Source organism: Fistularia commersonii, chromosome 11, assembly GCF_037954325.1.
Source record: "Fistularia commersonii isolate RoL2024-O1a breed Wild chromosome 11, RoL_Fcom_v1.0, whole genome shotgun sequence".
Taxonomy (NCBI): domain Eukaryota; kingdom Metazoa; phylum Chordata; class Actinopteri; order Syngnathiformes; family Fistulariidae; genus Fistularia; species Fistularia commersonii.
Window position 1 is genome coordinate 13348628 of NC_141294.1, and position 23194 is coordinate 13371821.

The following is a 23194-nucleotide window of genomic DNA, read 5'->3' on the forward strand; positions in this document are numbered from 1 at the left end:
AGATGTGACACATTACATATTGTCACATATGACACATATATGATGTAGGTTTCATATGACACATGAAACCTATGTAACATGTGACACATATATCAAATATTTCACATATGTCACAAATGACACAAAGGTCGCATATGTGACTTAAGACAAATATGTAACATATGACCCATATGACACATAGGTCACCTATGAAACATAATACATGTCAGATTATGACACATTAGTGAAATATGACATTTCATAAGACACTTGACACATATGTGACATATAATACACATACATTACATATGACACATATGTCATATATGTCAAATATTGTCATATGTGACATATCTGTCATAAGTGATATATGTGTCTGATGTGACATATGTGTAAAACGTGTCATGACATATGTGTCAGGTGTTACATATTTGACACTTGTGTCATATGTCATGTGACATATGACATATAGGTCATATGTGACATGTGTGTCATAAGTGACATATGTTTAATATGTGATAAATGTCATATGTGACATACATGTAATATGTGTCATATAGGAAATATGTGTCATACATCACTTATGTGACATATGTGTCATGTGTTACATATTTGACTTATGTGTCATGTGTGACATATGATATATAGGTCATATGTGATATGTGTAAGTGTAAGATATGTGATATGTCATAAGTGACATACGTGCAATATGTGTAGTATATGACATCTGTGTCATATTTGACATATGTGATACATGTGACAATATGTCATGTGTGACTTATGTGTCATATGTGTCATGTGACATGTGAAATAAGTGTCATATGTGACGAATGTTAAATATGTGTCATATGTGACATGTTAAATATGTCATATGTGAAATATGTGTTATATGTGAAATATTTGATATATGTGTCACATGTTACATGAGTGTTGTGTGTGGCATAATTGACATATGTAATATATGTGACATAGGTTTCATATGTCACATGTGTGACATATGTTTTATGTGACATATGTGTCACATGTGTCTTATATGACATATGTGTCATATGAAACCTACATCATATATGTGTCATATGTGACAATATGTTATGTGTCACATCTGGGTCCTAAGTGTCAAGTGTGACGTATGGGCATTTGTGTCCTATGTGTCAAAATTGTCATATGTGTTATATTTGACATATGTGTCATATATAGCATATGTTACATATAGCACATATGTGACCTAATCAAAAATGTGACATATGTGTTATATTTGATAAATGTCTCATAAGTGACATTTATTTCATATGAGACATATGTGTCATATTTGAAAAAGTTGGTCACAACTGACATATGTGACATGTGTGTCATTCGGTCATGTGTCATATATGACACAGACCTTCCTCTGTGTCATATCAAATAAATCGAGATGTAATATAATATCATATATGAGAGTGAGTATAAATCAATAATCATATTACTAACCATAACAATAGTACTAATATTGAGAATGATGATCTCGTACACAGAGTTCACAGGGAGGAGACCTTCAGACCTTCAGACCTTTATTGACCCTCAGCTGTCCTCCAGGTCGGACCAGGAGGAAGAAGCTTCTGAGAAGCTTTAGGACTTTCAGGACTTTAAGGACGACCAGAAAAGGCTTCCTGTCAGGCTCCTCGGGCGCTCCATCATCCAGAAGAGGAGAGGAGGTGAGGTCGGCCTGGAGGCGGAGACCTCGCCGACTGGACCGGGACCCGTCAGGAGGTCCATCCCTCCACGCTGCCTGGAGGGAGGAGGAACCCGGAGCTGGAGTCGCCCACCTTCTGGTGACGCCTCGGTTTTGATGGAACGGGAACAAGCACTCGCAATTAAGGCAGCGGTTCGGCGAAGACGGAAGAAGAGCGTCGGAGGTCGGGGTCGGAGGTCGGGGTCGGAGGTCAGCGATGGAGGTCAGCGATGGAGGTCAGCGATGGAGGTCACCACAGCGCGGGGAAGTCCATGTGGGAGAAGCCGGGGTCTCGTCTCCAGGACCAGTACACGCCGCTGCTCACCCACGAGTCGTCCTTCTGCCTCCTGCCAGGAGGCCACAGAGAGACAGCATGGATGGCGGACGCACGACATTCACGCGTCATCTCGCACGCCAAGCGGGGGCGGAGCCAGAGCCGGAGCCGGAGCCTATCCCAGCTGCGATTGGACCGCAGGCGGCGTTCGATCCACTTCCGGAGACGGACGACCGTTCAGGGTCTCCTCCGAAGATCCTGCGGCTCCCTTGCAGAACATTCCAGGGATTCCATGTCAACCGCAGTCAGAAAAGGAAAAAGTAACTGGATCTCCTCAGAGCACCGATGCTCAGAGTCAGGCCACGACTCCAGGAGAACCAAAGCCAGGAGTCGGAGGAGGATGAAGGAAGGAGGACAGGGGGACAGGAGGACAGGAGGACAGGAGGAGGAGAGGTGGAGGTTTGGGGAGGAGACACAGGAGAAGGAGAAGAAGGATGCATGTATTCATAGAAGAAACCAAGAGCACGGAGCTGTGGGGTCACCAGATCAGAGGTGGATCGTCCTTCTTCTTCCACCTTAGACCATCAGACCTTCAGACCATCAGACCTTCAGGCCTTCAAACCTTCAAACCTCTTACCTGAAGAACTTGGGCTGATGTGACAGGCACTTTTCTTCCAGAACTCTCCGTCTCTCCCTCTGCAGCGCTTCAATCCTCTGCTTCTGCTCCTCTGCCGCCTCGGCCCTCCCCTCCTCTAGCAGCCTGACACACACACAAACACACACACACACACACACACACACACAAACACACACACACACACACACACACACAGAGGGTTTAGAGACCTGAAGGGGAGGCTCTTCTCAGATGTTTGGATCAGAGAGACCCTCTGGATGTTCACATGCTCTTTGGATCTGTTGCCTTCACACACAGAAACCCTGGAAAGGTGTGTTTCTCCTTCTGCCTTCTCCGACCCGACCCTCGTCTGCAGGAGGACCTCAGCTCCCCCTCCTCCTTCTCTGCTGGACCTTCAAAAGCAGCTCCTCGTCTCCTGGGCCTGACGGACGCCTACCTTTGGTCGATGCGGAGCCGAGAGTCTGTGGGGGGCAGCAGGGCTCGGAGGGAGGGGTCCAGCTCGTTCAGCTCCATGGCGAACTTGGTGAAGCCGTAGTACTGCTCGTGGTCCAGAGGCATGGGATCTGCATCACACACACACACACACACACACACACACACACACACACACACACACACACACACACACACACACACACCGGTGTCACTGTCACCCAGACCTGCTTTTGGTAGCAGGGAGAAGGTGTGAACGGAGCCCGGCTGGGAGGAACCTCCTGGAACCGAGCTCCAAACAATGAGGTCACACATATGGACGAGGTCCACCCGAGCCCGGGTTGGACCTCCTGTGCTGAGTGATAGAAGAAGTCCTACTTGCTCTCCAGATGCAGGTGTCCCCGCAGAAGATGGCCTCGTGCCACTTCCCGAAGATGCGGTGGACCACCTTCCCGCTCCCGTCCGTCACGCTGCCCTCCACCTCGTTCACGCTGGAGTTCCAGTATTTGGCCTGGAGGAAGGTGGAGGTGTCAGACGTGTGTGTGTGTGTGTGTGTGTGTGTGTGTGTGTGTGTGTGTTTGTGTGTGTGTGTACAGCCACTGCTCCAGGAGGTCGAAGGTGAAGGACTGATTAGGGGGGGGCTTCCCTTCTGGGGGGTCTGATGGATGGATGGAGTACTTTGGAAGTGCTAGATGTCAGATGTGTGTGTGTGTGTGTGTGTGTGTGTGTGTGTGTGTGTGTGTGTGTGTGTGTCTGTGTTTGGCAGGGTACAGGGTAATCAGAGTACAAATAACTCATTAATCCTGAGCCTTCAGTGGGAACCTACAGGATAACACATGTAATTGGATCTCTGATATCATGCATTTTACCATCATATATGTTTGTATTAGATGTATGATATCATCATATATATCTATATCTATCTATATATCTATCTATATAGATAGATATAGATAAATATATATATTTCTGTGTCGTATTGATGGTTGTCCAGGAAGAAGTCTCCTCCTCCAAAGCTCAGGACCTTCCAGGTCTGATCTTGAGCTCTTTTTTGCTGATGTTCCATGACATCACATTGCAGTCATTCAGCAGACGCTTTTATCCAAAGCGACTTAAACAAAGTGCTATTTGGTCACTGAAGATCCAAAGTACCAGTGGTTGCTGGTCAGGATGTTGTTGCTGGCGGCTCATTTCTTCATTTTTGACCACACATATATATGGATATATATAAATGTATAGCTATACATATATATATATATATATATATTTATATTTCTTCTATCTACATACAAACTGTATGTCTATGTCAGGACATGTATGTAGATGTATGTATGTATACGTCAGAACATGTATGTATGTCTATGTCAGGACATGTATGTAGATGTATGTATGTATATATGTCAGAACATGTGTGTATATGTATGTATGTCAATGTCAGAACATGTATGTAGATGTATGTATGTAAATGTCAGAACATGTATGTAGATGTATGTATGTATATATGTCAGAACATGTATGTATGTATATGTCAGGACATGTATGTAGATGTATGTATGTCTATGTCAGAACATATATGTAGATGTATGTATGTATATGTCAGAGCATGTGTGTAGATGTATGTATGTATATATGTCAGATCATGTGTGCAGATGTATGTATGTATATGTCAGAACATGTGGGTAGATGTATGTATGTATATGTCAGAACATGTGTAGATGTATGTGTCAATGTCAGAACATGTATGTAGATGTATGTATGTATATGTCAGAACATGTGTGTAGATGTATGTATGTATATATGTCAGAACATGTGTGTAGATGTATGTATGTATATGTCAGAACATGTGTGTAGATGTATGTATGTCAATGTCAGAACATGTATGTAGATGTATGTATGTATATGTCAGAACATGTATGTATATATGTCAGAACATGTATGTATGTACATGTCAGGACATGTGTGTAGATGTATGTATGTCTATGTCAGAACATGTATGTAGATGTATGTATGTATATGTCAGGACATGTGTGTAGATGTATGTATGTATATGTCAGATCATGTGTGTAGATGTGTGTATGTATATATGTCAGAACATGTATGTATGTGCATGTCAGAACATGTGTGTGTATGAGTGGTGGTCCAGGAGTTTGAGGTCTTGTGGTCGTACCTGGCGCAGGTTGTCATCTCCCTGAGTGTGTTTTCTAAAACCTCTGATCTTCTGTTTCTGTATCTGTTGTTCAGCACAAACCTCTGGTGTGTGTGAGAGCCTTGAAGGTTCTCCTGGACGCTGTGACAGGAGGCCTGTCAGGAGAAGAAGCCCCAGCAGCGACCCACTCTTCTGTGTGAGGAGTTGCTGCTGAGGAGCTCTGAGGATGGTGGTGAAGGTGAAGGTGGAGGTGATGGTGGAGGTGAAGGTGGAGGAGGAGGAGGTGATGGTGGAGGTGGAGGTGGGAGCGGCAGAACGGGGGGCGTCGCTGCTCCGCCTCACCTTCAGGAAGGTGATCTTGCAGTGGCAGACGTCGCCTCCAGAGTTCCTGATGGAGATCTCCCCGTAGTGCTCGATCCAGCGCCGGCCGCTCAGGATGTCGTGGATGCAGGAGGTCACCTTGTTCCACTGGTAGTGGTCGCCCACGCTGGGGAGAAGAACCCGCAGCCATCAGACGGCGGCCGCCGCCGAAGAAGGCGGCTCGGGGACGGAGGTCTCACCCCGGCAGGTCCACGTGGGTGGTGCCCACGGGGACGATCTCCATGGACTTCCCCCAGAACTTGTTCTTACAGCGGACGTCTGCGGGGAGAAGAGAGAGGAGGTGACGCCCGAGGCGGGTCTGGAGGACGTGTCGCAGCGTTCAGGACTGGAGGACGTGTTGCAGCGTTCAGGACCGCCACCTTGCCAGAAGACAAAGTTCTTGGATTCTGCGTGGCAGGCGGATACCGGCGGGTGGTGGCTGACCTGATGGAGGAGAAGACCACAGGCAGGTGAGAAGATCTCAGCAGCACCAGGAGGAGCGGAGGACGCCGAGCTCCGGGAGCGTCTCCGGCGGCCACCTACCTGCTCGGCCACGAAGCGGAAGCCCCTGTCTGGACGCTGGCATTCGAAGGTCTCTCCCAGGACCGGGTTGAAGGGCTTCCCTCCGGTCCGGTGGAAGCTGGACGCGTAGCCCGACACCGCGAAGGTGGCGACGTGGACCTGAACATACGGAGACCGACATCTCACCCGGCTCATCTGAAGAACATCCGCGGGGATCTGAGGATTTTTTCCCCGTCGGCCTCCGGTCCGGCTCTTCTCCTCCGTGGCCCCGCCGGCCGAGGAGCCCTCTGGTCCCGGGGCTCCTGAGGAGAAGACCTCCGGCCAAAGGGAGGGAGGAGAAGCCACCCTTCTGCACGCCTTACGTATAACCAGCAGATATTCACCCGTGGGCGCACAGGACTCCGTATCTCCACACCTCCTACGCGGACGTCCGCATCTTCTCAGACGTCCACGAAGCTGGGAGTGAAACCGGAACACTCCGGCCCACATAGGAGAGCCGCTCAGACCGAGGTCTCGGGGTTCCTTCCTGCCGCCCCACTGGGATCTCCATGGGGTCATGGCTTCTCAGAAGCTTCCCAGACTCAAGGTGTGGTCCATCCAACCCTCACCCAATCATCTGCCTCCATCTCACCTTCAGCCAATCATCTGCCTGCATCTCACCCTCTCCTCACACCAACTTCCTCCCCATCTATGGTCTGGTCTTCCTCCAGAGCTCCTCCAACCTCAGCATTCTTCTACCCAGATCATCTCCATCTGTCCTCTGCCCACGTCCAAACCCCCTCAGTGGAACTTCATCTCCAGAACATCTACCATGTGCTGTCCCTCAGATGGACTCCTTCCTGATCTTCTCCTTTACCTCACTCCCAAGGAGAACCTCAGCAGGACAGGAAGTGCAAATACTGAATGAGTGATGGATGGACGGATGACCTGAAAGTTCTTCTGACTTCTCCATTTGAGGGACCGGTTCCATCATCTTGCTAAGATGTCATGCTGCTCAGTGCTGACGTTAGATGATGGCTGTCACTCCTCAACACTTCACCTGATGAACACAAAGCCAGCAGGAGATGGACCAACATCTGGTCAAAGGTTGAGGAGCACACAGAAGATCTTATCTAATGCTTTTCAACATGGGATGGAGGCAGACCTCAGACTGTTCCACACACACACACACACACACACACACACACAGGTAGGCTTATGAGGAGATATCAGGGCTGACTGTGTTGAAGGCCCCTAGGACCTGGTCTCCTGGGACCTGGTCTCCTGGGACCTGGTCTCCTGGGGCTGGGGAACCCGACGCACCACCTTCAGGTCCTGACTCTCTCCAGATGCTGCCTTCAATGTCACTCAGGTAGCAGGAGATGAGTCACGCTGTCATCTGGACTCCGAAGGAGACCCTCCGCAGAGGGGGTTCATCACAAGGTCAGCATCTGCTGCCTCCCACGGAGAAGATGTTGCGTCTTCAAAGCAGCATCTTCTGAATCTTCTCCCCTGAGAGAGAACATCTCCAGGAAGCATCGGGCTGGAGGGCGGACCCACCAGAAGAAGACCGGGAACCGGGGAGCATCATGGAGCTCCAGAAGAAACAAACAGGAAGTGATGGAAAGCAAACGTGAAACCAGAAGCAGAACACAGAAATGGAGATGTGAAACCTTCTGCTCCTGGAAGTGAAAGCCTCTCTGTCAAGATCTGACGGGTCACACACACACACACACACACATGCGTGCTCACCATGCGCCAGAAGGGGTCGTGTGTGTGTGCGGCCCGGTCCAGAAGCTCGCTGTACTCCAGCTCCTCACAAAGCCTCTGCAGGGTGTTCAGAGGCTCGTTCAGCTGCACCGGCATGGCCACCTTGGAGAGGTCCTTGCCGATGTTGTTCTTCAGGATGTCCCACAGGCTGACCGTGCTGCTCCCGGGGCTCGGCGACGGGAGGCGGGACCGGCGTCGCCATGCGGCGCCGGGTTCCTCCGCTGGGCCTGGGAGCAGGTGGGACGCACACAAGAACATATGAAGGTCAGGGACCTGGGAACCCAACCCCCAAGAAGGTCTGCAAGGTTCTGGAGAGCGACAAAGAAAACCTGTGGGGAGTGGAGAGAACGAAGGTGGAGCTGGTGGTGGTGCTGGTGGTCTACCTGGGTCTGGTCGCTCGCTCTCAATGTCGGTGCCGAAGTTCTCCACAGAGATGTTGTCACTGACGTCGCTGAGTTCGGAGTCATCGTCCGACGCCTGGAACAGAGCATGCTCCAGATGATTGGCGCCGCGTACAAAGAAACTTCCTGTCGTGTCAGCAGATGCCGCAGAAGAACCCGCTCCAGATGAAGGTATCTGACCTCCGTTCTCAGGCGTCTCCAGCACAGACTTCAAGTTCTGTTGCCAGGGAACCTTTTGAGGGCGACGCCCCTTTCGGCGAACGGGACCACAAACGTGGCCGACGGACCCGCCCGTGTCCTGCGGGGGTTCGGTCTCCTCCAGGGACCAGGTCTTCACGTACAGAAATGATCTACCAGGGTCTCACTCACCTCGTTCTCCGAGGAGCTGTTGGACAGCAGGACCTCCTGCGCGTCGAAGAACTCCGACAGCGACTCGGCCACCGAGGCTCGGCTCTCGTTGGACGCCTGATGCACCAGAGGGCGGGGCTCCTCCGCAGGCTCCGCCTCCTAGGAGACACCAGGACCACAGCCAGGGTTACCAGCAGCAGAGTAGCAGGACCACACACACCCTCACAAAGGATCCCGGAGGTATGTGACGTCCAGCAGAAGAGCAGAGGTTGGAAATGGAGTCGGACCTCCGCCGAAGAGCACGACGGGGCCTACGGGGCCTCCGAGGCCTCCACGTGACGGAGGTTCAGGAGGTGGGAATGAAGAGCCGGGTGGAGCTGGAGGTCACATCTTCTCTCCTGAGGCGATAAGTTCAGAGGGGCAGCAAAAGTCAGGTGTGCACTTTGATGGAGATATTTGCTTGCAGCTCCAGACCAGGACTTCTACTGTGACAGCCGTTCTTCTCTGAGCCCGGCTGTCCATGGAAGTATCTTGTGAAGCGCGACCTCTGCCCTCCTCACGCCGACCTCCGGCTGCTGTGAGATCTTTCAGATGCGAGGACTAATGCTTCTGAGTCTGCGGTGGAGATGGAGGTGAGATTGTGCGTCCGTGGAGCTGAGCTTACCGTCTCCAGCGCCTTCTTCAGACCCACCACCTGGGTCGTGGAGGCGGGGCCGGCCTCCCAGTCCAGACACTGTTTCAGCCGCTCCTTCTCCGATGTCAGCGTGCTCAGGGCCGACTTCATGGTGCCGTGCACTGCGGGAGGAACCAGGAGACCAGAGGTCACCTCGGCGGAGGAGAACCCCGGCCTCAGACCCTGGAGGAGGAGGAGGAACCCGGCAGCGAGGAGGAGGAACCCGGCGTCCTGCGCCGCCTCCAGAGGACGGAGCTGCTGCGACGCCGTGATCATCTCACACTCGGGGAGCCGTCGTTCTCGTTCTTAGGTATCGATCTGGGGCCGGTTCGGCCGCAGGGGCCGTGAGAAGGTCCAGACCTTCTGAGGCTCCTCGGTGAATTTGGATGGGCTTCAGAGCCGCCAGCCATCTTTCACGAAGGGGCGGGAAGAACCGGAGCGGGACCTCCAAAGAGATGAAACCTCTCCGAGATCAAACGAACACAAAGGAATAGACATCATAGAAAAAGAGACGTCGAATAAACAAAGTCAAATCAACGTGGAGAAAAGAGAGATAAAACAAACTGAGATAAAAAGAGGTGACGCAGACAAACAAACAGAGATACAGAGGATCAAAGACAAACAGGAGGGTCACAATCAACACCAAAGGGATCTGAAAAGAGATCAAAATGGCCAAACTGAGATCAAACAAATAGGGATTCCTATTCAAACACAGATCAAACACACAGACAGACAGACATCTTCAAACATTCACAGATCAAAATAGGTATCAAAAGACGGATCAAACAAAGCGACGGGTCAGATGACGCGTGGAGATGCGGTGCTGGACACGTTCAAGGAGAACTCCAAACCCCAAGGAACCTGGACGGATGCATGGATTTGAAACAACATGGCCGCTGCCGTGTTGCTCAAGGCACATGGCGAGTCGGGACGGAACGCAAGGAGAGAGGAAGTCAAAATGGATCCGTCCAAGAGCCAGGAGGACCAGGAAGACCAGGAAGACCACGGCGTCGGTGTTTGACTCACAGCTGGTGGCGATGCGACAGAAATCCCCCTGCAGCTTGGCGACGTGGAAGGAACACTCCGCCGACTCGGGCTCGGCCTTGTCGCCGGCGAGCGCGGCGGTGGAGAGGTTGGGGTTGGAGGCGTGGAGGCGGAAGGAACCGGACGAGACGCAGACGGGAACCTACGGCGAGGCGGGAGCAGAGTTTGGACCGACCCGTCCTGAATGCGCACTCGGAGAAGATCATCTGCCGGCCAAGTCTACCTGCAGGGTCGCCTTGACGTCCTTGTTGTAGTTCTTCGATCTCCACTTCCTGGGGAGCCGCTTGTCTTTTTTGGGGCTGTCAAATGCAGATGCCTGGCGAACAGAACATTTGGCATTTAGAGGAGGACCCTGCTGACACCCGCTGCCGCCTCCGATCGTCTCTGCTGCACCAGCGTACAACAAGGTCGATTCAGAATATTAATCTTGAGCTTGAGACTCCCCCTGTGGCACCCCAACATTTTTGGTTTCTTCTTCACCGATATCAGCATGTCCACTGATTCTTCACTGATATTAGCATTAGCATTAGCATGATATTGAATTGCGGCTCAAAAATATGGAGGCCAGCGAACTTTTGCAAAAGAGGACAAAACCAAGAATAAATGCTTTGAGTGGACGAGATGAAGAAATAACGGGAAATCAGTTGTAAAGTGAAGAGGGACTTCAGAGGAGAGTCATGAGGTGGAAAATAGCTTGGACTATTTGAAGAGACTTCTGAGGTGCCGTGCACGCCGTGAGGTTCAGCTCCAGCAGACGGTTCTGGAAACGCCAGGCTGCAGGACACGGGACACGCCAGAAGCCGGCGCTGTGGTTTGTGGACGGACTGAAACACGTGTGTGTAGAAACACTTCCTGCCCGACCGCCATCACCTGCGTGGGACGCTGTGGATGACTTGGACGGGCCGAGAAGGAGGAGGAGTCACTGCTTGGACTGCCAGGAGGACCGATGTAGACTGGGAGTCCTGGCAGCCCAAGCACTCCAGAGTACTCCGGAGTACCCTGAAGTACTCCGGAGTACTCTGAATACTCCTGAGCACTGGACTGGACTTCAGACCGGTTGGTCACTATGATGGTGGGTTCTGGCCATAGTCATGGTTGACCATATCAGGTTGAATTGAAGGCGTTTGGCTGCCAATTTAGCAAGTGTGCCCGTTTCCATGGTGTCGCATCTCCTCGTCTCCATGGAGACCAGACATTTTCAAATGTTTTAACTCTGGAGCCCATGTCCTCATGGTCTACGGTGGTGTGCTTCCTGCCGCTGCCTTGTGGTGTCACCGGGAAGGAGGACCTGCACACCTGCAGCGCCTGGATGGATGGAGCGGAGTAGGTGCGATGAAGGACCTCCATACTCTGCAGGAGGTGGCCGAGCTCCAGCAGGTAGGCGTCACACACCGACAAGTCTGCGGGGAGAAGGACACACACACACACACACACACACACACACACACACACACACACACACACACGGTCAAGAGGAGGAGCAGAGGAGCACCCACTGATCCTCCAGCGTCGGAGCTGAAGGCTCCAGACGCTCTCCTTCTCCAGGTTAATGTCGGCAAAGTTCCAGACACCTGACGGCTGCTGCTGCCCGACCGCTGTGAAGACCTCAGCCTACAGGGACCTGCACCCTTGGTGAACCCTGGTCTCTGTGGAGGCCACTTTAGACATCAGTTTCAATATGCAGTTCACCGATTGACCTCTGTCACGTGTGGCGGTGGACCTACACATCACCCAAGAAGAAACTAAGACCGGCCTCCCGAGATATAATGAAGATGACATGAAAAGCAGAGAGGAACCGGCAGAAGAAGCAGAGGAGCCTCAGAACCAGGGTTGGACGACACCGCAGGAGATTCACGGGCTTCCTTGACATCCGGGCCGAGTGTCCTCCCCGAAGAGGGCGTCAAACATCTTCCTGGTTGCTCTGCGGTTCTGGAGGTCCATCATCTCCAGCTCCCGCTGTGCTGCTTCTCCTGCTGTCCTATCTGGACAGCATCTATCTGCTGTCCTATCGCTGTTAGCGACATCAGGACGCACACCAGCGCCGTGGAGACAAACTGGGACGGCGGAGACTTCTGACAGCTGCCACGGCTTCAGAGGACTTCAGGAATTCTAAATTTACACACTTTGAGGTGTATTCATAGCTTGTCTCACTTTGAAGGTGTGGAGCAGACGTCCGGGACACGTTCCCCACACCTTCTTCTGTGTCTGGAGACGAGGCGCCGCCAGAACATCCGGCGTGGAGATGAGTGAAGCCGTCCGGTGACATGGTGCTTCTCAGAAGGTCAGGAGGACACCAGGGCCGTCTCACCTTTGGAGCACTTGTCCATGTCCTCGGAGGTCCTCAGCCAGGCGGCCGCCTCGGCTCGGCCACCGCGGGCCGGAGGGCCGGCGGGGGGGGGGAGCTCGCCGGGCCGCCTGCCCTGCGACAGCAAACGCAGCCGGAGGTCAGCCGTCGCCGGAGGAACATCTGCAGATACAGCGTGAGGAGCTCCGCAGAGCTCGGCGTACCTTCCAGGCGGAGGCGGCGTCGGGCTTCTCCACGGGGAACGCGGCGATCTGGTTCTGCCGGTAGAGGCGGTGGTGACGGAGCATGGAGACCCATTCCTCAAACTGCTCCGGAGAGTCCATCTGCAGAAGCACAAGGACAGAGATGCGGGTGCCGGCGTGCACCTCCTCACGACGCCTCCAAGCTCCCTCGCCGCACGTCGGCGGTTTACCTTCAGGTGGTAGATGTTCTCCTGGGCGTCCAGGTCGACGCACTTGGCTTTCTTCTTGACGGCCATCACGGAGAGCCCCACGTCGATGCGGCCGTGAAGCTTCCCCTTGTCGACCTGCAAGCGGAGTCAGAGTGAGTCCGGCCGCCGGAGGCTGGACGCCCGTCTGCCGGACGCTTCTTGTGAGGACACAAGTGTCTACAGGAAAAGGTCATCCTTCTCAAAACAAGTTGGATATCGATCCAGAATCTGCTCCGATCATCTATCGCTCAGGGGTGTGTTTCGGTATCAAACCCTCATCAATAATGAAGAGGACCTCTGAAGCAGCGGCACCACACGGACAGCGAGGGGGGGGAACTCGCTGGTGGCGCTCTGCGACCGACCGCCATGCGGGCATCACGCCGCCCGCCGCTCTCCTGTACTTACATCAGCGCTGCGCTTCCCGTACTTCAGAACGCCCTTGTCCAGGAGGAAGTATCTCTGCAGGGAGAAACCACACACACACACACAGACACACACACACACACACACACACCTCCTCAGCACATGTGCTCGGTCTCGGGCCACCAGGGGCTACCAGGGGCCACCAGGGTCTATCCTCAGACGTACCTTGTGCCAGCCCTTCATGGGCCACTTCCTCTTCTTGAGCATGTAGCCTTCCTGCCTCTGGGGCTCCAGGACGTCGCTGAAGCCGCCCTGAGGGCCCTCCAGGATCTCCCAGCTGTCCTGTGGACACACACACCTCAATGTTACCTGCCACCCATCGAGGTGGAGGTCCACTCGGGGAGCGCAGATGTCCCGCTCACGTCTACAGTTTGCCAAACATGCAATCTTTCAGCGCGTTGATGGCCTCGTCTCCAGAGGGGAGGCCGTGGTCCTGGACCCCGGCTGGCCCGCACCATCTGGAATAGAATACAGTCATTTGGAAGACGCTTGGATCCAAAGCCACTTACAGTGGAGATGAACCCAGGACCTCATAGATGCCAAGAATGTGCTCTACCACTGAGCTACACGTTCACCTCTATCTTCAGGACGGCACCAAACATGAAGAGCCTGTACAGGAGCAGGAGCTCAACCTCCCTCCCTCACGGCTGTTGGGCTGCCGAGTTCTTCCTCCTTGGTCCATCACGCCGGCGGAGCAGGATCTGAGCGGAGGAGGTCCGGGCGGCTCGGGCTCCAGCCTCCGCCCTCATGCTGCCATTAATGGTGTCACCTGCCTGATCTCACTCATCTCCACCACCTTCCCCGAGGATTATACCTCTCACCTCCTAATTCCCTGAAAACACGCAGATTAGAGGTGGGCTTTCATCAAATGCTAATCCAGTTCACCTCTTCTGTTCTTCAGGGAACTTCTAGGAAGACCAGGGATCTCAAAATATCCTGGCCGCCGGTTCGTGGCCAGCGGCGGGCCGTGGATCAGATGAAGGATGAGGAGCTTCTCGTGCTTTATGAAGCTCGGCTCTCACGTGGAGCTGCTGCACCGGGACGGGAGCCCAGAAGGTCCATCAACCAGGAGCAGGTCGGGGATTCACCCAGACAGCACCAGCAGGACCGTCTGAACACGATGAAGGTGTCGGCGGCCCGCAGACAGACCTCCAGCTGGAGGTATCCACTCGGCTGGAGGTATCAGACTTGCTGCTGGAGGAACGATCCACCCGGAACCGTCTCGCTGCCCGTTCAGGTAGGTCCTGACTTCTTCTCCGACCTCTGTAACAACATCCTGGTCCAGGAAGGAGGCGTCGCTTCCCTCAGATCTTCTGCGTCCTCGGGCGGCTTGACAGCAAGACGCTCGGCTTTGGAGGGCGTGGCGTCTCCACCCCTGTCAGGGTGAGGCACTGGCAGAGGAGCTTCTCCTCGAGGTCAGACATCTCAGAGGGCGACAGCAGTGACGGGATCGGAGACGATATGGCCGCTGAGACATGAAGGTCCTGGTGTGACATGAAGGTCCTGGTGTGACATGAAGGTCCTGGTGAGACTTGAAGGTCCTGGTGAGACATGAAGGTCCTGGTGTGACATGAAGGTCCTGGTGAGAGGGCGCTGCGGACGGACCATGAGTCCCAACACGTCAGAGGTCCTGCTGAGGGTTTGAGGAGCTCAAAGGCCTGGAGGTGTGTCTTCTGGGAACATGGCTCCTGGAAGGACAAAACCGCCGTCTCAGCGGTTAAAAGTCCCACAGCCTGCAGGAAACATCCTGGACTTGTCGGCTTCTGTGAGGACAAGAATCTGGGCCAGGATGTCGACAACATCTCGACGTCTAAGGGGCCTCTCTGGACCTACCCGCAGCTACCCGGTGCACGAAGAGGAACCTGCTAACAAAGTGCCTCCTCAGGCGAGGAGGTGGTGGCGCTGCTACCTGCCGGCCGTCCTGTCTGGATGAGGAGCCGCTGTTGCTGCGCGACACGGACGAGATCTTCTGCTGCACGGCCACGCCTCGCTCCTCCGGGGACATCTCAGCGCGGACCTTCTGGCGGAGGCTGGACGACCAGGAACGCTCCTCTGAGGAGACAAGAGTGGGGATGAGGTCAGGAGCGGAGGCGGGGAGGGACCTTCTAAAAGCCTCCAGATCCGTCTCCATGAAAAATGCATGAGAAGGAGACGCCCGGATATCTCTCCTTCTTCAGTTGAACATCAGAAATCACCCTCTCATTCACCCTCTGGACAAACGTAGGTCTCCAGTGAACCTGGAACACGTGGGAGGAACGCGGGGAACCTGGAGGAACCCTCTGCAAACATGTGGAAGACATGGGGTTTGATGCGGCGCGTAAAGCCAGAGTGAGATGATGCCATCATCAGTGAAATGCAGCGTCATCACCTCACCACCCAGATGATCGGGCCTCCGTCCAGACCACGGCCGCGGTTCTCCTCACACGTGCTAACTGGCGCTAGCCGGCTGATTTACCGCGGCTCAAGAAGCTCATCTGCAGATTCATTCTGGGCCACAGACGGTCACGGAGGTCCATCAGCCATCGGGCTCCGGACGCCCGAGTAAATCATCTACACGGGAGCAAGCAGACGCTCAGCAGCTCAGATCTTCTCAGAGGACAACGCTGAGCAGAAGAACGGACTCAGGAGGAGACAGGATCCATCCATCATCCATCATCCATCATCCATCCATGACCCAACAAGAGTGGTTGATTCGTAGGCCTGTTGTCATGGTAACTGCCATGGTGGGCTTCCACATCCATGGACAGCAGCGGGCAGATGACATCACAGGGGAGCGGAGCTCCAGCCGGGGGCGGAGCTCCAGCCGGGGGCGGAGCAGAGAAGATCCAAGAGGGCGCCGGCAAGCAGCTGGAGAGGAGATGGTCCATCAAAGGGGACCTTCAGAGGGCTGAGGACCTCCACATGCCAGGTGGAAGGTCCACTCCATCAGGGAGGGCCTTTCATGTCCACGAACACACACACACACACACACACACACACACACACACACACACACGCACACACACATGCACACACACTCCAGCATGTGTTTCCTCCCGGAACTGTGCCCAAGTCGGGCTCGTGTCTCATTCCGCGGCAGGTACGGCGTCCTGAGCAGAGAACATCGGCACCTCCAGGTTCTCCTCCATCACTCAGCCGTCTTCATCCGTCGGTAAAGCGACCCAGAACCTGCAGGAGGTCTCCTTCTAGGAGAAGAAAGGCCCAGAGAAGCAGCGGGAGGTGGCCTTCAACCTCTGAGGAGTTCTTGCTTCAAAACATCGTTCATGAAATCACATCCAAATCCTTTCAAGGATGGAGAAAAGACCAGAAGCGGGAGAAACCAAAGACCTCTACCTTCTCCGGCTTCTCCACCTCCTCCTCTGTCCTTTCTCCACCCCTGAGACCCACAGACCGCCTGGTCATTGTTAGCATAGCCGCTAAAGGAGAAGCAGCAGAAGACTTGAAGGTAACCTTCAAGAGCTAAGTGGCCTCGTGGAGGATCTGATCTCCACGTCCCAAGGGTGCAGATCCTGTCCACTGTTGTCTCCGCTGGACGGCAGAGAAGAAGGACCAGGTCCTCCTCCGTCAGTCCCACCGACCCCCAAGGGACTCCTATCTTGGGTCTGTGATATTTGTCGCCACGGTAACCGTTACCTCCAGCCGACGGAGCTGCTCGCCGTGACACGGGTCTCTGAGGGCTTCTGGCGAAGCTGCGGGAGGAGCCGTCCAAGTCCACCTACAGGTAGGAGGAGGTCTCCAGACACCCCGCGGCCGGACACTTGGGGTCTCCCTTCTCCTGGTTCTTCACACAGCCTCACCTCCTGTGCAGAGAGAACATCTCCTCGCCCGCTGATCCTCTGTCCGGACCAAAGACAGCGGCAAAGTAATTCAAAGATGGCTTCATGGAAGGAGCCGCCCGCCATCTTCAGCGCGCTCAGGAGAATGGAGCAGAAGCAGGAGGTGATCCTGGCGCCCAGAGGGACCTGCTGCAGGTCCAGACCGAGGAGGCGTCCCGTCAGGTGGACGCAGCCGTCACTCCTCATGATGGCTCAGCTGCTTGTCCACCGGAGAGGAGGTGTGAACCTCCGAGTGGATACGGAGGAGGTCCGAGCTGGACATGCTCGAGGAGAACCTGCCACGAGGAGCTCCGGTCGCCTGCAGCTTCTCCTCCACCCCCTGCATTATTAAGCGTGAAGACAACGCGGTCCTCCACGTCTGATAAAAGATCACCACGCACCGAGTCCTTCAACATTTCAGGACTTTTTAGTTGAAGTCAGAAGAAGAAGTCTGTGCACATGCAGATGTTTATCAGCACATCCAGGTGGAGGAGACACAGGTGACCTGGACAACTGCAGAGGAGGAGGAGCTGGGAGAAGGTGGGATGAGGGTGGAGGTGTGAAGATCCAAAGGACTTTCTGCTGGAGAGAAGCCCACCTCAGCCGCCTCCTGAGGAGGAACCTTCACCTTCAGCAGGCAGAGAGACACCGCCTGGAGAGGACGGACACCTGCGTCCACATGATGGTGCACACACACACACACACACACACACACACACACACACACACACACACACACACACACACGGAGCTCGTCACGAAACTACAACTTCCGGTGAGCCGTCCCCGGACGTTTGGCTTTCCGGAAATCCTCTGAGAAGTGAAGACATGCCGCTCGCGGGTCCAGACGACCACCGCACCGCGCACGGGGGCCGGAAGTCACGCCTTTTCCTGACTTTGCGTCAAATCCCGCGGGAGTGCGCACACGCACGGCAAAGCGCCCGGAAGCATATCGTTGTCATCATTAGTAGTGCTACTCTTAGTAATGTTGATTTTACTGATTCAGACACGAGCTCCCCGGGGAGGAGACACGCAGGAGAAGCAGGAAGGAGACTTCGCGTTACCATGGATACGGAAACCAGAACTTCCCGTCCATCGGAACCGGAGGAGAGGAGAGGAGGAGAAGAACCAGAGTCCACTTCAAAAGTCACTACTCAGCTCAGCAGGGAGGAGGAGGAGAAGGTGGAGGAGAAGAGGAAGGAGGAGAAGGTGGAGAAGGAGGAGGAGAAGGTGGAGAGGGTGGAGAGGGTTACCACTGACCTCGCCGGAGCAGCTTACATGAGCAGCTTCAGGTGGTCAGACGACAGAAGAGGAGGCTGAGACGGAGGTGTGGAGGATCTGGGTGGAGGTCCGGACGCGGCCAGGAGGAGCGGAGTGTCCGCCCGGCTCCGGGAGGGTGGGAGGGGCAGCCAATCAGCGTGAGGAGCAAAGCGCTGCGTCACCTCGGTGGGCGGGGCCTGTGGCATCTCCGAGCGGCTCTCGGTGACGTCACCCCCCCCAGCAAGGACGAGGAGCGCGGAAAGTCGTCGGCTGTTCCTGAGACGGAGCGCCGGGAGGAGGTCCGGCTGCGTGGGCTGCCTCTCCTCCGCCTCTCCACCGAACGGGGCGTCAAACCCGGAGGTGGACTGCCCTCCGCCGGACGGAGCGGGGACTGCTCCTGCTCCTGCTCCTGGTCCTCCTCCTACAGACCTCGTCCTCACGGTCTTTTAGACCCGCTTTAGGAGGCTCTTCCAGCTGCTCGCTTTAGTCAATCATTCATCTGCCTCCATCGAACTTCTCCTCCATCCATAAAGCTCCTCTCGGGTCTTTCTCCAGACCTCCTGTCTGACAGCTCCAAATTCAGCATCCTTCTACCCAGACCTTCTCCATCCTCCTCACTCCCAAAGAGGAATCTCCACATCCTCATCTCCGCCGCCTCCTGTCTTCTCCTCAGTGTCTCCAAACCAGACACGCCACTTCTTGCTCCGAACCAACTGGCCTGCCCTCGTTCCTCCAGCTCCTCTCCACCACTCTGGACTGCTGGCCATCTGCCCTTTGAATCCTCCACCCCTTGAAGCTTCAATGTTCCTCTGGGGTTCCTCTCATCCACACCCATGGATAGTGTCCTGCTGCAACTGACCTTCACCCTCCTCCTCCTCCTCCTCCATCTCCTCCATCTCCTCCACCTCCACCTCTCCAGATGTAAGAACAGAAGAGCAGCAGTGCAGGAACCAGAGCGGCGCCCATTCTTCAGCTGTGTGAAGAACTCAAGGTCGCAGGAGCTGGAAAAGATACTTGAGAAAGACTTTCAGAGGAACATCTGATCACCAGACAGACAGAGACACCACAGAACATGTTGGTGTGTGTGTGTGTGTATATATATACCCTGTATACATGTTCATGTTTCAATAAGTGTTTTAATGGAGCTTTGGATGTTAACAGCTAGTTAAAGATCAAAAACAATCAGCTGCTGATACACACACACACATTTATGTATATATATATATGTGTGTGTGTGTGTATATATATATGTATATATAGATAGATATAAAGACACACACACACAAACTTTGTAATGTCAATACTGCCTACTATTATTTTGAAAAGCAGGACACACCGATTGTTCTTGAGAGGTTGTGGGTCAGTTTAGACCCCCCTCCACACACACACACACACACACACACACACACAGACACACACACGCACGCACACACACACACACACACACACACACACACACACACAGACACACACGCACGCACACACACACACACACACACACACACACACACACACACACACACACACACACACACACCCATGCCTCCTGACACCCCCCAGCACTGGCGAGCCTTGGTCTGGAAACCTGCGAGGAGCCTCAGAGGAGGTTCTACCCATGGAAGAAGTAGCCGTTGACCCCGTAGAAGGTGTGTCTCCTCCCGGTCCGCACGTTGTCCTGGAGGTTGGCGGTCGCCCGGGTGACCGACGCGTTGAAGCGGCGATTCGCCTCCGACTTGCTGAACGAGGTCCGAAGACCCCGAAGGCGGCGGGCGTCCGGAGAAGCTGCTGGGGCTTCTCCTGGAGGAGGGCCAGGCAGTACTCTGAGCCTCCTCTGGATCCCAGCTCCTGAACCTGCAGGCCCCAGGACCTCCTTCTGGGCCCCGGGCCCAGGCGGGGCCTCCTCTCCGTCTCCCCGAGGAGGAGGGCGGCCCGCTCTCCGGTCAGCCTCGGCCTGCGGGAGCTTCTCATTCTGGTCTTTGGGGTTTCCCGTCCATCTGCCCTCTGCTCCCAGAAGGTTCGAGGATCCGCCGCCGTTCTCCGACCGGCCCGCCTTGGTCCCGCCGTGAGCGTGGCTTTGCGTGGCGGCTCGCTGCGGAGGCGGAGCTGACTTTGGGGGCGGGGCCTCCGTGGCGCCGCGGGACGGCCCGGTCCTCGGTCCCGGTCCGGGTTCGGGGAGGGACCTCCCCTTCTGGAAGGACAGGAAGCTGTGAGGGCCTCGCGCTGCCTGTAGCTGCGTGACATTCTCAGATGTGTTACCAGCGGTGTGGCGAACCGCGGCGTCCCAGGAGACGCCCTCGTCTTCCTCCTGAGGCCGTCCGGTTCCAGAGGGTTGAGGAGGAAGGACCCTGGAACATCAGAGCACACGGCCCTGAAGGTCCCTAAGCCTGGAGATCCAGCCGCTGTGTCTGCAGAGGACGAGGTCCACCGCGGACCGACGTTTGGTGCACAGTGATAAGAATTAGTTAGAAGTCAGGACGGGACCTTTCAAATATTTCCACTCGCTGTTTCCATGGCAACATGGTGTTTGAAGGGGGACCTGCTCCACCGTGGAAGCTCTGACCTGTGTAGTGTGTTTGATAGGAGGTGATCCAGCAGGCCCTCTCCAGATCCCTCAGCATGCTGCTGGTGTTCTGCTGCTCCCCGGGGGGCTCCCTCCCCCTGCTGGCCCCGCACCCTGAGAAGGGGTCAAAGCTGAAAGGGACATCAGACCTCCGGGGAGACCCCGCCAGGGAGGCGTGGTCCTCCACCTGAGAGAGGCCCTGGGCTCCTCTGCAGCTCACAGCCTTCCTCCAGGACGTCTCAAGGACCTCATGCCTGTGAGGGCCTCCTGCCAGCAGAGATGCTTCTTCAACACCCCCCTCGTCTCTGCTCCACCCAGGAGTGACGGTTCCTCACCTTTCGTCTTGCTGAGCAGCCTGACGCTGGGGGCCCTGGGGGCCCAGGAGGCCCCGGAGGAGGCGTGAGGGTCATCGGGAGGCCGCGAGGAAGGAAACACGGCAAAGCGTGACATGTGGGAGGTGTAGGGATGCTCCTTTGGAAAAGAGGTCTTCATCACGTTCTCCCGGGTTCAGTTGGACGGAAGGCGGGTGCTGAGGCTCGGAGATGTCCAGGAGGTCTAAGAACGGTATCCACCGAGGTCCTCGCCACACCTTCAACCCGAGGAGGCTCCGAGCCGCAGAGGCCAGGGTCGGTCCCTGGATCCACGAGTCGTCCCGGCAACAGCGTCGCGGTGAACGACGGGATCGGCCGAGCGACGCCCGACTCTCCCGCACGGCTTGATGGCCAACGCCCAGATCCTGGAGGACCAGACGCAGACGCTAACTCAGATCATGTCAATGTTCTCAGCGCTGACAGGTTCATCGCCGCTGACACCCACCAGCCACCTAACAACATCCCATAACCCGTAAGCGGGAGGACTGAGCCGGGTGGCCAGCTGACACCAGACACGGGCGGTGTTTGGTGACGGGGTCTGGTTTCACCGACACCACGCAGAGGAGGGACGGCCACCGGAGAGTCCAGGACAGGACAGGACCTTCTAAGACCTTCTAGGACCTTCTGGGACATAGGGCTGCTAATTCAGAATCTGTTACATAAACACTGTTTTTGGGAGCAGTTGGAGTGTGTGTGTGTGTGTGTGTATTAGAATAAGAGCTGTGTGTTTAGATGGTCAGAAGAGGTGGCGTTAGCTCCGGTTGGTCTTCTAATAAATGCGGCGTGTTCCTCCAAAGACAGTGCCCTCCTGCATTCCCCTCTCTAATTGGGGTCCCGGGGGTCCCGGGCAGAGCCGTCGTGTCCTGGTGCGCTGAGCAATTACCCTGCTCTGCCTTCCCTCCTCACACGGTGTTCTGGCGTGGATTCGGCGGGGCCGCACGGCCGAGCGTCTCGGGCTCCTTGAGCCGCCCCGGAGGAGCTCATTTACCCCCCTGGGAGGGAGTCATTTCCTGCGGAGCGCAAATTGCGGGCCTCGTTTGACGGAGGGATTACTGGAGCAAAACTGGCTTTCAGACCCTCCTGGGTTCCGGGTGCGTCGGCTAATTTGATTTGCCAGACTGGCGGCGGAGGCAGCGGGCCGGCAACGTGAATAAGGAGCGCGGAATAATCACGACACACAGAACAAACACAGCGCTGGATGTTGGTTGGGCCGTGATAAAGCAGCTCAGAGCTCCGTGAAGATCAGGGCTCGGGCCGGCTGGCTCGGACACCCCAGGAGACAGGCAGGAAAACATTTCGGCTCTTTTAGGAGCACAATCATTCAGCGTTTCCACAAGAGTCAGGACGGAAACACACTCCTGCATTCAGCCCCTGCCTCGCCCGTCCCCCACCAGCTTTCTGCTACTGTAGGGAGTATGTGTGTGTGTGTGTGTGTGTGTGTGTGTGTGTGTGTGTGTGCGAGCATTCAGAGAATGAAAGAATAAAAGATGAACCTGAACTCGTAGCTCAAAGCACACAGCGCTGAACAAATATTTCATTCATTTCATGTTTCAGAGAAAAATCGTGAAAGAAGCCATAAAGATGCCGTTCGTGCCATTGTGTGTGTGTGTGTGTGTGTGTGTGTTTTCTACTTGTGTGAAACCTCAGGTAAAACAAAGGCAGATGCAGAAAGAAAGCAAGACTGTAAACACGGTGATGAAATAACATCCTCTCTCTTCCTCCCTCCAGCTCAGAGACCTTGAGTCCTTCTCAAGGTT

At 54.8% G+C, this 23194-nt stretch overlaps 2 protein-coding genes across 3 annotated transcripts; both read right to left on the reverse strand.

Annotated features, from left to right (window-relative positions):
- Positions 1 to 1514: 1514 nt before the first annotated feature.
- Positions 1515 to 18631, reverse strand: osbpl3b (oxysterol binding protein-like 3b). Of its 2 annotated transcripts, none has more exons than XM_086155887.1 (22): positions 18507 to 18631; positions 15341 to 15483; positions 13597 to 13713; positions 13414 to 13467; positions 12991 to 13104; positions 12782 to 12901; positions 12582 to 12693; positions 11570 to 11673; positions 10497 to 10589; positions 10256 to 10415; positions 9221 to 9351; positions 8578 to 8715; positions 8191 to 8284; positions 7790 to 8034; positions 6080 to 6217; positions 5917 to 5980; positions 5737 to 5815; positions 5519 to 5663; positions 3409 to 3541; positions 3035 to 3161; positions 2599 to 2721; positions 1515 to 2034 (listed from the first exon to the last, which is right to left on the reverse strand). In XM_086155887.1, the coding sequence occupies exons 2-22, from the start codon at positions 15434 to 15436 to the stop codon at positions 1938 to 1940; spliced, it is 2484 nt and encodes an 827-aa protein (XP_086012013.1). In that variant the 5' UTR covers positions 15437 to 15483; positions 18507 to 18631; the 3' UTR covers positions 1515 to 1937. The 2 variants fall into 2 exon arrangements, with proteins under 2 accessions (XP_086012013.1, XP_086012012.1); XM_086155886.1 differs by having other exon boundaries at positions 8137 to 8284.
- A 1409-nt stretch (positions 18632 to 20040) lies between these two features.
- Positions 20041 to 21558, reverse strand: LOC147229546 (uncharacterized). Its single transcript, XM_086155792.1, has 4 exons — positions 21402 to 21558; positions 21067 to 21333; positions 20763 to 20851; positions 20041 to 20694 (listed from the first exon to the last, which is right to left on the reverse strand). Exons 1-4 carry the CDS (start codon positions 21556 to 21558, stop codon positions 20116 to 20118), a joined length of 1092 nt encoding a protein of 363 aa, XP_086011918.1. The 3' UTR covers positions 20041 to 20115.
- Between the last annotated feature and the right edge of the window lie 1636 nt (positions 21559 to 23194).